The sequence below is a fragment of the Spermophilus citellus genome (genome assembly GCF_964194105.1).
Source record: "Spermophilus citellus genome assembly, chromosome: 3".
In the NCBI taxonomy this organism is placed as follows: domain Eukaryota; kingdom Metazoa; phylum Chordata; class Mammalia; order Rodentia; family Sciuridae; genus Spermophilus; species Spermophilus citellus.
In genome coordinates, this window is record NC_138184.1 from 210,985,087 (window position 1) to 211,002,898 (window position 17,812).

General features: G+C 36.6%; 1 protein-coding gene across 1 annotated transcript in view; it reads right to left on the minus strand.

Moving 5' to 3' along the window:
• Positions 1–17,812, minus strand: part of CHCHD3 (coiled-coil-helix-coiled-coil-helix domain containing 3) — a 278,902-nt gene that overhangs the window by 204,525 nt on the left and 56,565 nt on the right. The window contains exon 3 of the mRNA XM_081285904.1: positions 13,476–13,557. Coding sequence (XP_081142030.1) covers positions 13,476–13,557 — 82 coding nt within the window. The remainder of the gene's footprint in view (positions 1–13,475; positions 13,558–17,812) is intronic.

Below are 17,812 nucleotides of genomic sequence, written 5' to 3' on the forward strand. Positions count from 1 at the left end.
TACAAATAAATAAAATAACGGTCCATCAACAACTAAAAAATATTTTTTTTAAAAAAAGTAATCAGTAACCAAATTTCTGATGCTACCTTCACCTTTTTGTTAAACTAACATATTTACATTTTCAATAGTTTGAGGAAAGTTAACAGAAACTCACTTGGAAAATAGTTTGGACTTCTTTTCTTTAATTCTATAAAAACTGAATTGCACAGTTGACAGATATATTCATAAAGAAATGCACAATTTCCAACAAATTACAGCAAAATCTACAGAAATATTAATCTTCACCCACTGTTTGACAGTATTTTGACAGTTTTATTTCAATATATAGTCATGTGGATTAAAAAAAACAAAAACACCAAAGAAGTCCTTTCATTTGTGAATTTCTTTTTAAACTAAATTTCTTATTTATTGAGCTCCATAATCAAGGCCTAGCTGACTGTACTAAAAACCTCCAAAATGTAAACCTTCACTAAACTGCTTCAAAGGAGACTCAGATGGAGCATTCAGACATATAATAAGAAACGTCGCTGTTAGAACAGAATCGGCTTAGCTTCTGAGACACAGTCTAACATGGCCTTAGGGCCAGGCAGCCTGGGTTTATCCCAGCGCCTGCCCTTCCTGGCAGGGTGACTGGAAGCAAGGGAACTTCTCTGTGTTTCAGCTGCTTCATCCACAAAGTGAGGAGACCAGCAGGTCAGAACCTGCCTTATAGGAGTGCAGCAGGAATGAAATGATCAATATGTGCTAAGTGCTTGGACAAAGGAAGTGCTCAAAACCTGGGAGCTGTGACTAATACATACGATCACGCATTATCACATATTTCCATTAATAGCATTACTTTTCCTAGGAAAAGCCTTCTTAAATGGTGTTGATTATCCAATCTAAAGTCTACTTGAGATCTGAATATACTGAGGGGAAGAAAGCGGGTTATACAACATTATTCCATCCTGCTTTGCTTTCAAAACTATATATAACATGCTAAGAATACATTTCCCCTAGGACACGAATGTATGAGTGATTTTATGGAGAAAAGAACAAAGGAGAGTGGGTGGGTAAAGAGGTACATATTTCTTTGGTCTGTCTTCCTCAAACCACTGTTATCCATGTTTTTAGGAGTTTGAGGATTGACCTTTTTTAGTCAAACATACCTGGTTTCCTGGAATTAAGAGTTGCTGAAACTCTGTTGGATAATAGTTTTTTAATAAATAGACATTTCTCACATTAAATCAGTGGTGTCAGTGACCATTTTTTTTGTACTGTTTTGATATGATTTGGTTTGATCCATCAATCCCACCATGAAGCAGAACACACTGTGATTTATGGGTTTTTGAAATATTTTTGTTTTAACATAATCAGCACTCAGAAAAGAGAATAATTCTACGAGATCCTCTGAGAAGCCATGATGAAACCTGAATTTAACTCATTAGTTGAAACGTTTATGTGGCTAACTACCATTTTTATAATTCATACTTGACACTAAAAACATCTGAATGGGGCAAATTGAAAACCTTCCAAATGAAATGATTGAAGCCCGGAGGAGCTAGCTAGTTTATATGTAAGGAAGCAACTGTGAGTAGTATACAACTTATAAATTGTTCCAATGCTCATGAACATATTTCACTGGAGGAACTCAATATTCTAGTTTCAGAGGCAAATTGTCCCAGCAACTAACTTTTTTTATATACAAAATTTTAGTTGTAGAGGGACACACAGTATCTTTGTTTATTAATTTATTTATGTGGTGCTGAGGATCGAACCAGTGCCTCACACATGCTAGGCAAGCGCTCTGCCTCTGAGCCACCACCCCAGCCCCAGGTAATTTTTTAATAGATCATAAAAACATATAAGCATGGAGACTAAAGGTGATGACTTGACTATCATACAAAAGGCAAATAAATTAGTTATAACAAACACTATAAGCCAAAAACCCAATACATCAAGCAATACAACCAATACAAAACAATGGAGTAAGTCAGTCTTCTGGTTAAAAAAAAAAAAGAGAGAGAAAAAAGAAGTCTAAGAAAGACTATAAATGGAGAAGTGCAAAATTATTTCCACTCCACAACCATTTATCAAAGTAAATGTTGCACTCTTTACTGCTTCCTGACTCCTGGAGGGAGGTCGACAAACTCCTCCACTGTGGAAAGTACCTATGTTGCGCCATTGAACTCAGCAGATTGCCAGTGGACACAAGTGTACCTCACTGACCAGAAAAAGATACTCATCTCTAAAGTTCCCAGTGCAGGGAACCATCTGCTTCCACGTATTCTCTACTACACTATTAAGAAATTGTCCCAACCTCAAGCTAACAAGAACTGAACTAACAAGAAATTCAATTGCCACATTCACTAAAGCTGTACACATAAACAAGGTTTGAAAAGGAAGTTATACTTTATACTTTAAAACTTAAACTTTAAACACAGATTCTCAAAGAGTTTGGTCCTAGGATAAAGGAGGTTTTAAGAATGTCACAGAGAGTAGCTGCCCACGTCTAATACCCAATAGCACACAACAGAGACCATTTTTAAGAGACCTTTTATTTACTACTGGTTTAGAAGAAAAAGATCCAAATAAATGCTTATTACTCTTTTCCATATAGTAAATGGAAAACTTTAAAGAAGACATTCCCTGTACACAGAAGTTAGGACCACAGGATGTTTAAGTGCAAAAACTGTACAAGACATGGGTTCACATCTCTGAACAACAACTTACTAGATATGGCCCTGGGAAAATGACTTGCCCTGTGTCCTCCTTTATAAAGCGGAGATAATGGAAATACCTACCCATAAGGGTGGTAGGAGGATGGGTTTAAACATAAAAAATGCTTAAAACACTGTCAGCACATGAAATTAGAGGAAAACAATATCTATTTTTGTTATTTTTCTTATATTCATTGGGCATATGTTCTCTACTCTAAAATGGTTTTCATAGCAGATATATGGTAATATATGACTCCACTGTGTATATTCAATGTGTATGCCATCTATAAACTGTGAGGAAATTTTTAACAAAAACAAAATATATCTGCTTCTAGATAAGAATGAGATGCAAGAGAATATGGGTTCACTCACTAAAATGTTTAACAGAAATAAGTTACTCTTCTTTTAACAGTCTTCTCCAACCAGGAAAAGAAGGAGAAAGAGGGTTAATACTTAAACAGGAAATATTCCAGTGTTTAGAAATTATAACTCTGAGATAAAATTAACATTTGATTTCCAACTATGTTGCCTCTACTTTTCAACTCAAAGCCCAAGTGGCAAAGCTATTAAAGTTAACAGAGAAGAAAGGGGAATACTATATTTCTCCAGCATTTTCAGAGTGAACCCCACAAAAGGGCCTCACATGTTTTATACTCTTCCTATCACAGCATTACCAGCAGGACCAGCAGATGGCCACCAGAAGGCCCAGGACTGAGATCAGCCAGGCCCGGTCCAGCCTATATGGACTACTGCCCATAAATAGATTTTCAGACTTTAGGAAATGAACATCAGGCCACTGCCCCCTCAACTTCTAAAATGAAACAGAATTAAGTCTACCCAACAAATGCAATTTGGATTAGAGTACCAGTCCTCTTCCATGAAATGCCCAAATCTGAGACCAAATGATCCTGTTTCAAGGTTTCTTGAAGGAAGCTTCAAACACCTCCAAGACCAGCAAAAAACTTAAACTTTAAACATAGATCCTCAAAGAAAACTAGGGCAAAAGTGCTGACAGAACTCTAAGTCCGCAGTCTTGGCTATAATCAGCAGGTTCTTAGAGCAATGTTATTTGGGGTTCCATGTTGGATTTCCTTTGAATAAATGTTTACATAATGACAAGAGACAACAGGACTCTATGACCTCAGACAAAATGAGACCATGGGGCAATCCAGATCTGATCTGGTTCTGTCTACCTCGGTCACCAACAATACGCATTAATGGAATATGTAAGGAGTAATAAACAATTTATGGAATCCATTACAACTCCCTCTCTTAACCGAAAAAAAAAAAAGAAAAAAAGAAAACTTAAATTGTTCCAGGTAATGAAGAAACTTCAACAAGAACTACTACAACAATAGAACACTGAGAAATCAATTCCTAAAGACTTCCAAATGCAAAAACCAACTTGGGCACAAATTGCTTCAAACACTATGCTTCATGAAAGAAAACACTATAATTACTGTCAAAAGAAACATTTGAACAAGAAGTGGTTGAACATCACTGCTGTTATTATACCTAGTAAAAAAGTTACAGATTTCTATGGCATGCTTGATTGACTTTGGTTTTCCAAGTTGGAAATTCTTGCCATGTAAAAATAACTTCTCAAATAGGATTCAGAGCAGGATTCTACAACAGCAGAGCATCAATAGGAAAGAAATTGGATTTGGAAAAAGAACTAAAAAGATATGAATAAAACACAGACTTAGATAATCCAACCTTCTATAATTGTTGGTTATAGAAAAGCAGTTGTCTCTATTAAAAATAGAGAAATGCCACTTGAAGAAAAAAGATGAAAGTAGCAGATGGCACAGGATTCCAAAACCTCGTACATAAACAGCACTTCCAATCATCTTCCAGTGAAAAACACTGAGTGGCTGGGATGTCATCTTCCTATTACATTCAGAATGACTAAGTCTTTAACTACTTGAAAGTAGAATGAAATTTTAAAAAGCATGGGTACCACACAACAGCAATGTGGAAAGCATGGCAAAGAAAAACAGAGAAACAAATGGAGTTAAAAAGAAATAGAAATAAATAAAACAGTGGGCTATCATACACCAGAGGGATTTCTTAAGGGTAAACTACAGAAGAATTTTTGGAGTTAATACCAAGAAATGTTGCCCACTGCCTACAATGAAGCCAGACACTGGAAGGACAAACGTCCTCATCACAGCAGGGTGGTGCAGGCCACACTCGGACATTGGGTTGCATCAATGAAGAGTTACAACTCAAATTTTTGTTATTCACTTCCTTGCAAGTATCTTTAAATTAGAAGTAAAATTTATTTATGTGTTCGTATCGGTAGTGACTGCTTTTTTTATTATCTTAATTCCTTTAAAGCCTATAATAAAATATCCATTACATCATGTAAAACTACATTACACATTCACATGAAAAATGTATTTCCAAAAGAAGTCATGAGATGAAATTTTTTAAAAATTAAAAATATCTTTCATATCTATCTCCTAATGGAAGTCTATTGGATTCTTATTATCAGTTTCTGCACTTAATCTGTTGCCATATGATCCATAATCAGTAGAGATTGATTTCTTAAGGTCATTTCAAAACCATGTTTTTACAATGAGCCTTGATATTTATTAGTTATCAAAGATACTTGTTCCCTTCAAGTTGTATTTTCCTTAAATTATTATATATCCAGAAAGTACATGTAGGTTAAAGTTATGTAATTTTTATAACAACTGTATGATTTGTGTCTATGACAGGAAAACAGTGTTCAACACCAAATTAAGACAAAGATAAGATTCATAAGACAGGTATCTATAATCTTTGGTTAGTGCCTAATTTTTTTTTTTTAAGAGAGAGTGAGAGAGGAGAGAGAGAGAGAGAGAGAATTTTTAATATTTATTTTTTAGTTCTCTGCGGACACAACATCTTTGTTTGTATGTGGTGCTGAGGATTGAACCCGGGCCGCACGCATGCCAGGCGAGCGCGCTACCGCTTGAGCCACATCCCCAGCCCGTTAGTGCCTAATTTTAAAGGCATGATTTAATTTTTTTTCTGCTCTTATTTTAATATAATGTAGAACATAGACATACACTTCTACAATGTAAAATTGTGTGCATTAGTCTATTTTTCATTACTAAAACAAAACACCTAAGGTAGGCTAACTTTATAAAGAAAAAGGTTTATTTAGCTCATAGTTCATTCAACAGCATAGCACCAGCATTAACTCAGCTCTGGTAAAGATTTTCAGCAGATGGCATCACAGCAAGAGTATGTGAGAGAGAGAGAGAGAGACATCACATCGCCAGACAGGAAGGCAGACAGTGACGCAGGCATCTGTCTCACTCTTGTGACAACTTGCTCTAGCAAGAACTCAGGGGTCCCACAAGAGCTATTGTAAGAGCAGTGCCCCCAGTGACTTCGCACGAGATTCCAGCTTTGGAAGATTCCATTACCTTCCACATTACCACATGGAAACCAAGTCTCTAACACATGAATCCTTTGGGAACAAACCACATCCAAACCATAGCATCGCACTTACTAGATTAAAAGTCTGTGGTCAAGATTTTCCAGTCCTAGTGATTCATTCAGTAGAATAGCTATTTTTCAAAGGTCATGAGGAGGCACATTTTTCTTGCTGTCAGAGACTGACTTTGGAGGCAAGACAAAGGGGAAGAGTACACCATATTTTGAAAGTCTATACTCAAAGTGTAGCATAGTAGTATGTCCTTGCTATTTTGACCTCTCTGTAAAAGCACCATGCAAAAAAATGTGCTTTCTCACCTTAAATATTTTAAACATGACATTGACTCACAAAGCCCTCCTTGTCACTGGCAAACTCTGTCCTCATCCCCATCTTAGCCTTATCCTCCAAAGGCTGAAAATATCTAATATTGAAATCAAGATAAATTATTAAGCAGAATGGATTTAAGCTAAAGGTACATTCCCTAAGAATTGCAGCATTATTATGAGAAACTAAAAAGTATGAATACATTTTAAGTCCTTATTTGATGACGTCCATACTGCTATCAATGGAAAACTAAATGGGCCGGGCCGTGCTATACTCTGAACCAGATAGCTGATAAAATTTATGACTAATTTATTAAACCACTTAATAAGCTCAATTATTTTAAGACTCACAAATCTAATGTAATTTTCCAAATAATTAAAAGTGAAGGAAAATCTCAACTGATATCCATTTAAAAATAGCAAGCAAGTAATCCTGGCTGATGGACAGCCAGTTACAACATCAAGCAGCTATTTCCTTTCTTCTCATTTCTTGAAGAAAGGTCACTAAAACTGAAATATTTTCATATGCCTTTATAGTTAAACAGGTGAAATTCAAAGGTCAAAGGTCATGAGGAGGCACATTTTTCTTGCTGTCAGAGACTGACTTTTGGACGCAAGACAAGGGGGAAGAGTACGTCACATATTGAAAGTCTACACTCAAAGTGTAGCATAGTATGCCCTTGCTATTTTGACCTGCTGAAGGTCCAACACTATGGTCAGCTATAATGCAAACACACAATATAGACTATCATGGCAAATCAAATGGCTGGCATGGGCATTTGAATTCTCAGTATGCAGAACAATTATTCTGTCCATTAGATATTCCAATAAGTATTATGGTTTGGATATGAAGTGTTCCCCCAAGATATATGTGTTGATAGCTCAACCCAATGCACCAATATTCAGAGCTGGAGCTTGGGAAAGTGATCGAATCACGAGAGTTCTGACCACATCAGTGGATATATCCATTGACAGATGAATGGGAGGTGGTCAGGTCTTTGGAAGGTGGGACCTGGTTGAAGAATGTGGGTGCTTGCAGACATGCCTTTGGGGACTATATTTTGTCCTCTACCCCCCCTTCCTGGCTGCCATGACATAAACAGCTCTCCTCTGCCACACCCTCTGCCATGATTTTTCTGCCTCAATACAGGTCTAAAAGCAATGGAGCCAGGGGGCCAAGAATGAAGCCTCTGAAACTGTGAGCCAAAATAAATCCTTCTTTCCTTATTTTCCTCAGGTATTCCTCACAGTGATAAAAAGCTGACTAACACAATAAGCAAAACTATGATTCCAAAATTAGACTTAACAATTTTAGTGGGTGGACCCATATACATGGGCAATTTGGTCGGCATGATTTTGTTACATAAGCAAATCGCTTAAGATTTCCATAATCAAGAATAAACCTACAATACAATGAAGGAGAACACAACAGACATATGGTCTTAGTTCTCATAAATAGCTGTGTTGTCACTGTGGTTCTAGTAAGAAAACTCTGGGGTAAGTCTGACGATGCCACATCCATATTAGACTTTAAGCGAGTGGTGGCTAAAAGGAGTTGGGACAAATTTTAGGCCATAATTAAAATATCTTTGCTTTAAGTGATTCTGAACAGAACCTAAATGTGCGTGGTGCTACCTGTCAGAGATGCTAAAAGGGCTTCTGTACCAGGTGGAAGATGAGGCAAGAAAGGCTCTCAAGAAGTCCTCCCAATCTGAAGGGCTGTGGCCTGGCGCTGGTACAGATTATATTTCGCCAATTCTAGATTGCTATCTTTTGCACGTTTTCACACGCTTGAAAGCAACTCACGATTGTTGTCTGCCAGGCGGCAGCCCTGACGCAGTTGTCAGAGCTTGCATGTAAGCATCAAAATTTGCAGAACTGGTGTCAGCAGCTTGGAAAAATCCCAGGAACAACAGTGGAGCAATCTCATTTAAGCAATATGGTGTTGCCAAGGTTTTAATGGCACAGAATATGATATTGTGTGGAAAAATAAGAACATCGACACCCTGAGTCCAAAAGTGATTCAGAGGAAAAAACCCAATGTGAACAAGGTCTGAAGAATAAGTGAAGCTTGGGTTTCCTGCTATTGCCACAACTGACATTTTAAGCCAGATCATTCTTTTTTGTTGTACAGGGAGGGATCAGGGAGCCTGTCCTGTGAATTATAGGATGGTTAACAGCATCCCTGGCTTCCATGCACTAGATGCCAATAACATTTGACAAATATGACAGTCAAAAATGCCTCCAAATATTGTCAAAATGTCCCCTGGAGACCAAAATCTCCCCCAATTGAGAATCACCACCTTCGCCAATTTATTTTGCTTGCTCTTTCCTTTTCATGAATACACAAATGGACGTATGTTTTTAAAAATCCAAAATAAGTCTTAACGAGCTGTTTCAAAAAGGAAACTCTAGGAGACAAACTATTGCGTTATAATTTGCAGCAATTTTTTTCTTAGTGGTACATCTTAAAATCGATAGCATCTTCAGTTCAATGAAATTCAGCCACCCACCATCCATTCCCCTTTGTTATGGAGCCCTCCTCCTGGTCTCCTTTGGAGGAATTACTTCCCACTGTGTAGTTTTAGTAGTATCCAGCTCTTCCCTAGCTAATGGTTCTCTGGTCTTCCTTTTGATTCTTTAGAACTGTCCAATATGCCTCTAAAAATTCCCTTGCTTCATAAGTTAACCAGAGTTAAGTTGCAGTCTTTCCATCAAAGAAATCTAACTGGAACAAGGTCCTTATTTAAGCTATCCTGATAGAAGACATTTCAGGATTTCTCCCTGCCACAAAGCTCACCAGCCTGTTAAAACTGTACTGCTTCTCACACTCACCACCTGGGAGAGTGAGTAGGGATGTACATGCAACAAGGTTGTAAAACTAAAACCGTGTGTGATGCGTTATGTCAATTCCTTGTGTTCATCTCTAGTTTTAAATGAAATTAAAGTGTTCCATGATTAAAAGTCCTTTTCAAACAGGTTTATCTGAGACTGGCATGGGTATGTGCCTAGGTTTAGATCTTACATGCTGGAGAACACAGTCGACAGTTCTCTGTGCATTTGAGGTGAAAAGACAAAATGTGGGCATATATACGTGACAGCACTACAGCACGAGAACCATCTTCCAAAACTGCTTACAAGGCTTTATTGAAATTTAAGCAACAGACACAATAATGTATAAATGTTCTGTCACTCCAAAAAGTTGCATTTAAAAGACTGAACAGAAAACTTTCTTAATGCTCTTTTTAAAGTTTCTTCTTTGGTAGGGAAAAAATAAAAAGAAAGCTATTGATTCTTCTAAGAACTATCATATAGATGAACACATGCTTTTTGTCAAGATTTGACAGCTGGAAGTTTTCTTGAAGGAAGCTTCAAACAAAACATTTTAAAAAAATAAGAAGAAATAATATAAAGGCTATACCACCCTCTGTTCTCCTTAAAGGTGACAGAAAATAAATTCTTTATCAATAGTCATTTGTCCAGGTTGCAGGTAGGCTGCCAGCCCCTTCCACGTGAGATATGAAATTGGCTCTCACTGGCGCCTTTTATTCATCTCATCTGCCCTTTCCCTTTCATGGACCTAGGCAGAGTGAACAGGAGTTGAAGAGTGAGGGAGGGAAAAACACATACGCATCACAGTGAGGGTTATTGTAACAAAAAGCCTACAGCATATGGGGAGTGCGGGGGACAAAACAAAAAAAACAACAGAACAACAACAACAACAACAAAAGACAAACCTATGTGTTGTAGAATTAAGCAGTGTAACCCCAAGACTAACCCAAAAAAAATCCTTATTAAAATAAAATTCAATTAAAAATACTAAAAATTCAAAGTCAAGAAATGCTACCAGAACTTATTGATTTTCTTTGCTTCTTAATGAAAGTGATTTAAATATTTTTTTAATATTTAAACTTCACTATCTAATTATATACTCCATCAAACTAACCCAATTAAATAATTACAAAGTGCTACATGGGAATCTACTGAAATATATACAGACCCTTTTGGCAGTGCTAATTACATCTTGATTTTTTAAACCCTAAGCCATAAGCCTTTTCTACTTCCTGACAAAATGGTGGTTTTAATCTACAACTCATTCTGTTCCATATGTTTGTGCAAATTGTGGGCATGCTTAGCCGTTTGTCAAGAGAGAAAACATATTAGAGAACGTTTTTCAAACCCCTCAACATGGGGATGAAAGATTTCAGGCCCAAAGAGGTTATATCAAATGTTGAAGGTCCTCTAGCTAGTGAGGACAATCCAATTCAAAGATTCTTTACATTAATTCTCACAAACAAAATAGTTGCACAGTTCAAAACAAAACAAATGTATACCCAGCATCAACTCAGAGGCAGGCATGTGTTTGGTGCTCACAGAAGAAATACATTCACAAGACCACATAATGCTCCGTGCTATATGCAAATGTCAGAAATAGCACAGATGGGAAGTACTTGACTCTATTTGGATTAAAATGTACTCACACATTTTTATGAATAAGTATATCCTTTAAGTCTTTAAAAAGTAGTACTTTTTGCCAAATAAGAAAAAAGAAAAATAATCTGTTATGTTTTGCACGCTGCTTTTTTTCAGTTTGTAGCTCTTCCCTGTCTTTTTGAATCAGCACATAAGGATCTACTTGACTGACTAGTATTCCACTGTAAGCATGAACCATAGCTCATCGTCCAGCCCCACAGGATGGTATTTGCATTGCTTCAAATTTTCTACTATTATAAAAATACTTTAATGGGCATTCTTTTTTTATTTTTTTAATTTTTTATTTGTTTTAATTAGTTCTACATGACAGTAGAATGCATTTATGTACTTTGATATATCATACATAGATAGGATATAATTTCTCATTTTTCTGAGTATACATGTTGCAGAATCATATTGATCATGTAGTCACATGTATACAAACAGTAATAATGTCTGTTTCATTCTACAATCTTTCCTCTCCCCACATCCCCTCCAGCCCCTTCCTTCTACCTAATCTAAGCTAACTCTATTCTTCCCTAGGGTCCCCCACATTATTGTGAATTAGCATCCGCATATTAGAGAAAACATTCACCCTTTGGTTTTGTGGTATTAGCTTATTTCGTTTAGCATGATTCTCCAATTCCAACCATTTACTTGCAAATGCCATAATTTCACTCTTCTTTAAAGCTAATATTCCATTGAGTGCATATACATTACATTTTCTTTATTCATTCATCTATTGAGGGACACCTAGGTTGGTTCCATGGTCCAGCTATTGTGAATTGAGCTGCTATAAATATTGATGTGGCTTCGTCACTATAGTATGCTGATTTTAAGTCCTTTCGGTATAAACCAAGGAGTGGGATAGCTGGGTCAAATAGTGGCTCCATTCCAAGTTTTCTGAGGAATCTGCATACTACTTTCCATACTGACTGCACCAATTTGCAATTCCACCAGCAATGTATAAATGTACCTTTTCCCCCACATCCTTGTCAATATTTATTGTTGACTGTATTCTTGATGATTGCCATTCTGACAGGAATGAGATGAAATCTTACAGTAGTATTGATTTGCATTTCTCTAATTGCTAGAGATGTTGAACACTTTTTCATACATTTGTTGATCAATTGTATTTCTTCTTCTGTGAAGTGTCTGTTCAGTTCCTTAGCCCATTTATTGACTGGGTTTTTTGGTGTGAAGTTTTTTGAGTTCTTTATATATCCTAGAGATTAATGCTTTATTGGAGGTGCATGAGGTAAAGATTTTCTCCCAATCTATAGGCTCTCTCCTCACTTTATTGTTTCCTTTGCTGAGAAGAAGCTTTTTAATTTGAATCCATCCATTTGTTGATTCTTGGTTTTACTTCTTATACTTTAGGAGTCTTATTAAGGAAGTCAGATCCTAGGCCATCGCTTGCGGTGAAGATTTGGGCCTATTTTTTTTCTTAGGCACAAGGTCTGTGTTCTAGTGCCAAAGTCTTTGATCTACTTTGAGTTGATTTTTGTGCAGGATGAGAGATAGAGATTTAATTTCATTTTGCTATATATGGATTTCCAGTTTTGCCAGCACCATTTATTGAATAGGCTATCTTTTCTCCAGTGAATGTTTTTGTCAACTTTTCTAGTATGACATAACCATATTTATGTAGGTTTGTCTCTGTGTCCTCTATTCTGTACCATTGGTCTACAAGTCTATTTTGGTGCCAATACCATGCCGTTTTTATTACTACAGAATTCTTTCAGTTACTATTCATAATACCATTAATAATTCAACTATAAGATAGAAGCATGTAATAGAAAAAAATCTAGAGTAATAAAATGAATAAAATGTGAGAGTTTATCACCACAGGAAGGAATTATAGAAAATTTTGATTTCCAACATTACAAATTTATATAACATCTTAATTTTTTTTAAAGAGAGAGAGAGAGAGAGAGAGAGAGAGAATTTTTAATATTTATTTATTTTTTAGTTTTTGGCGGACACAATATCTTTGTTTGTATGTGGTGCTGAGGATCGAACCCAGGCCACACGCATGCCAGGCGAGCGCGTTACCGCTTGAGCCACATCCCCAGCCCAACATCTTAATTTTTTAAGTGAGCCGATTACTAATTGGTGTTCTTTGTTAATGGGGTACTATGTATGACATATGCTATTCATCATTAGCTACAATATTATTTACTTGAATACATAATAGCAGAATAGCAGGCATTTAATTTTCAATCTTTAAATACATTCATTAATAGATTTAGAAACTCCTGGGGAATCCTCAAAAACTATTCTCATATATTGAGAAAACAAGGTTCACTGTTCATGTAACTAAGAACTATTAAGAGATACAATGATAATTTATAATTAAGTTTGGAAAGAGGTAACATAGGACTAATAAGCACAATCCAAAACCAAAAAGTAGCCAATTTCATACATGCAGCACATTCTCAAGTACAGTCATAAGCTAATGTTGTGTCTTATTACAATAATTTTTCTCTAAAAATGTATGATACATACAGCCAGTCCATCAGCATCTCTCTGCAATAACATGAGACTCACCGCTTCTGGCTTTCAGATTCCTTCTTGGCTTGCTCCAATGCCAGCTCCTCAGCGACCCTTCTTTTTAGTTCTTCATCAGAAACTAGAATCAACAAAGAGCAGGAGATAAAATAAGTGACTTCCTAAAAACAAAGGAAAGAAAACCCTCAGGAACACCAAGATGAGAAGGATCTAAATGCACAAGTTCTGCCACGTGGTCGGTATCTCCTTGAAATTTCCCAAGCACTACACTTCAAGAGTAATTTAACAAGAGTCTCCTGGTGACCCAGAAATTTCCACACCTGCCAAAATGCATAATAAACTCAAGGAGCTGCTTACTGCCCACTGGGGACTGATCCACTAGGTACAAATTTTTAAAAATGATGTCCCACCATTAAAGTCTAACAATTGTGTGTTAATGGAGGCCAAGCTGTAATGGACTTCAAAGAAGAAAGGACACCAAAATCTTCACACTTCAATAACTAAATTTATTTAAGAAAGTCATTTACTACAGTGAGGAGATCATTGTATTTACATTATTTTTTCATGACTTATAAAAAAAGACATTTGTGATTTATGAAAATTTGGAAACAGGGCTAGGGTTGTGGCTCAGTGGCAGAGTGCTTACCTCGCACATGTGAGGCATTGGGTTCGAGTCTCATCACCACGTAAAAATAAAGAAAGAAAATAAAGATATTATGCCTATGTATAACTAAAAAAATATTTTTTAAAAATTTGGAAATCATGTTTTCTGGAATACATGTCATTCGAATTCAAGAGCGAACATCTGGAGGGAGACACAGAACACTGCTGAGGACACAGCTGGAGCTTTCCAAAATACCTGGTGACTTGATTTGAAACATCTGGCCTTTGCAATTCGAAGACTATGTTTGATATGTGATATGTTTTGTAAAGATTCTTACAACTATGATGGTAAATAAAATGGACAAGTTTTACATACTTCCTCATGAGCCTTGAGAAATATGCAAATAGTATCTCTTCTTCATTAGAAACTTGCTGCCTAAAATATGAGCAAAAGAGTACCAGAACCATTTAGGAGAATCTAGGAATACACACAGAAACCAAGCACTATTTCAAGTGGTTGGACCTATTAGATGGAAAATGAGACAGTACTGTCTCTTCTCTCTGAACACATTACTTGATGAACTAGACATTCTATGTGCCTTTCCTCAGAGCATATGCAAAAACTTAATAGGATATGCGCAATCCTTAAATACTTGGCTAACCTTGAATAGTAGCAAAAATATATATGAACGCAATAAGGATGTTTTCTCTCAGTGGTGGACTATCACAAAACAACAAAGCATAGTGTTGCTGGAACACCATCAAGATGATGAAAATAAAGAGGGGCAGGATGGTGCACGCCTGTAATGCCAACAGCTCAGGAAGCTGAGATAGGAGATGGCAAGTTCGAGGCCAGCCTCAGTAACTTATTGAGGCCCTAATCAACGTACTGAGGCCCTGTCACAAAGTAACAAATAAAAAGGGCTGAGGATATGACTCAGTTAAGTGCCCCTGGGTTCAAGCCCTCAGACAAAAGAAGAAGAAGAAAAGGATAATGGTGAAAACAGAACCCACAGAACAGTGTCTTCTGACAAGAGAACTCTTCTAGAGTATACATAGTACAATATATAAAGAATTCTTACCCCTGAACAATAAAAAGACACCCCAATTAAAAATGGGCAAAGGACATAAACAGGCATTTCCCAAAAGAAGAGATGTAGGAATGGCCAATGAGCACATAAAAGCTGCTCAATAGCATTTCTCACCAGGCACATCAAAACCTCACTGACATAGCTTTAAAAACCTTAAATAAAATTAAAACCTCCCTAGGGCTGGGGTTGTGGCTCAGTGGCAGAGCGCTGGCCTACAAGTGCGAGGCTCTGAGTTCAATCCCCAGCACCACATACAAATAAATAAATAATATAAAGGAATTGTGTCCATCTACAACTAAAAAAAGTATATTTAATTTTTTTTAAAATTTAAAACCTTTCTAAGACACACACACACACACACACACACAATAACACACCATTTCAAAACTTCTATCATCAAAATGATACACAATAACAAGTGTCAGTGAGGATGGAGAAACTAGAACCCTCATCCATAGCCGGCGGGAGTATAAAATGGCACAGCTCCTGGGAAACAGTTTGGCATTTCTAAAACTGCAAAATGGAATAACCTTAGACCCCGTGATTCCACTCTCAGGTAAGGTAAATATTCAAGAGAATTGAAACCACATGTCTACACAAGAACTTGTTCAGGAATATTGATAGCAGTATTATTCACGAATCCCCAAAGTGGAGACAACCAAGTGCCCGTCAGCTAATGAATGTATACAGGAAGGTGCTCTCACAGTATACTAATAGGCCATAAAAAGGAAATGAAGTACTGATACATGCTACAACATGGATAAATCTTAAAAACATTATGCTAACCAAAAGAAATCAGGCACATAAGGTTAAATATGTGGTGAGCATTTAGTTTGCCAAAATCCAAAGAGAAGAATCTTAAGGTTTCTACTTTGAAATGGCCACACAAAAACTAGAGAAACAATTGGACAGAAAATTCTGTAAGTATTCAGGAAAATCTTAAGTTTTTCCACAATTAAATGTTTTAAAACAATACAAATAATTGCTGAGAAATTGCCAGCATAATAGCTTGCCAAAGAATCTAAACAGTTTGGTTTTCTACCAGCCAGACTTTGGGTAAATATATTCAACTTTTGACTTTTGGATACTCACCCTAGGTTAGGTGTACCTGTGGGCTACGAAGTTCTAGACTACGCACTTTGCAAGGTGATGATTTCCACATTTCCATCTACCTCTCAGAAATGAGCAAAACAATGTGATGCTAACTTTTCAAGTTGTATGCAGACAGCAACTCCATAGGAAGAAAATATTGAAATAAATATTAATCTAATTAGTCCTACCTATCTACACTCTGAAGTTAAGCATGCTTATTAGGATCAACACACTATAGACCTACCTATCTAAAATCATGCTGGTTCTCCTAGATTAGTTCCAATTACAACACCAAAAGTTTTCTCAAGCAAAACTCAACCAGATTCTCAAGCAAAATTTAATTTGTCAATTAAAACTAGGCTTCTGTGAGACTTCAGTCTACCAACTCTTAAGTATAATTAACAGATCAGCTTTGAAAATGAGCTGAAAGTCTCACATTATCTTTTTGTTGTTTAAAGTTTCTTTCCAACTTTATTGATATAACTGACAAATAATTGTATATATTCAAGATGTACAATGTGATTATTTCACATAAATACAAATTATGCTGTAATTACTATAATCAAACTAACATATCAACTACCACACATATTCATCATCTGTGTGTATATGGAGTAAGGACACCTAAAATCCACTTTCTTGTCAAATTTCAAGTAAACGATACAATATTATAAAGTCACTCTGCTTTAAGTTCTATATCACCAGAACCTACCTTATAATGTCAAGTTAATGTGCTTTCACCAACATCTCCCTATTCCCCACTCCATCCATAGCCTCTGGCAACCACTGTCCTCTTCTCCATTTATTCTCTATGTCCATGTATAAGCAAGATCATGCAGTATTTGTTTTTCTGCATCTGACCTATTTCACTTAGCACAATGTCATCTTTTCATAGTGTATATTATGTCTGTTACATAGGGGCTACCTATGGAGGAAAATCCAAAATGAGCAGTGAGCTTTGTACTCTGATGTGATCAACTGGTAGAACAATGAGGCCACCATTGGTGGATGGGCATGAAGCCAAATGGGCGAGGCCCTTCAGAGGAAATTCAGCTTAAAAGGTAGATGTTTCTTTCCCTGCACCCTTCCGTCAGTCATTCGTTATCAGCCCTACTGCCTGCTGTAGGGTGAGGAAAAGACAGATGAGGCTATGAGACAGAGAGGGAAGTGGGGACAAGAAAGGACCAGCAACTGAACGGGCAAAACTCCAGGGCTGCTGAAGACACGCTCAGTGACCAGCTAGCTGACATCACTTCTGGTATGTAAAGGGACCCAAGCACAGCTATCTTTCTAATGCCCTCACTACTTACAGAAAAGAAGAAAAAAATTCACAACTTTTGGGTCTCAAGTCCAGGGTCAAATTCAAAAATGTAATTGCCTTAGCTACAATCAAGAATTTATAATAACAAAAGAAAAATATGACCTAGGATAAAAAGTTTAAAATCTAAAATAGCAAATCAAAGCACAGATGGGAAAATAAACCAGGGTGGTAATGGGTTTTTAGCAAATCTAAGCTTCATGTTATTTGTTTTTAAATCAATAGAATACAGAAAGCAAAAATATATTTCTTTGGATAGGTCAGATCCAAAG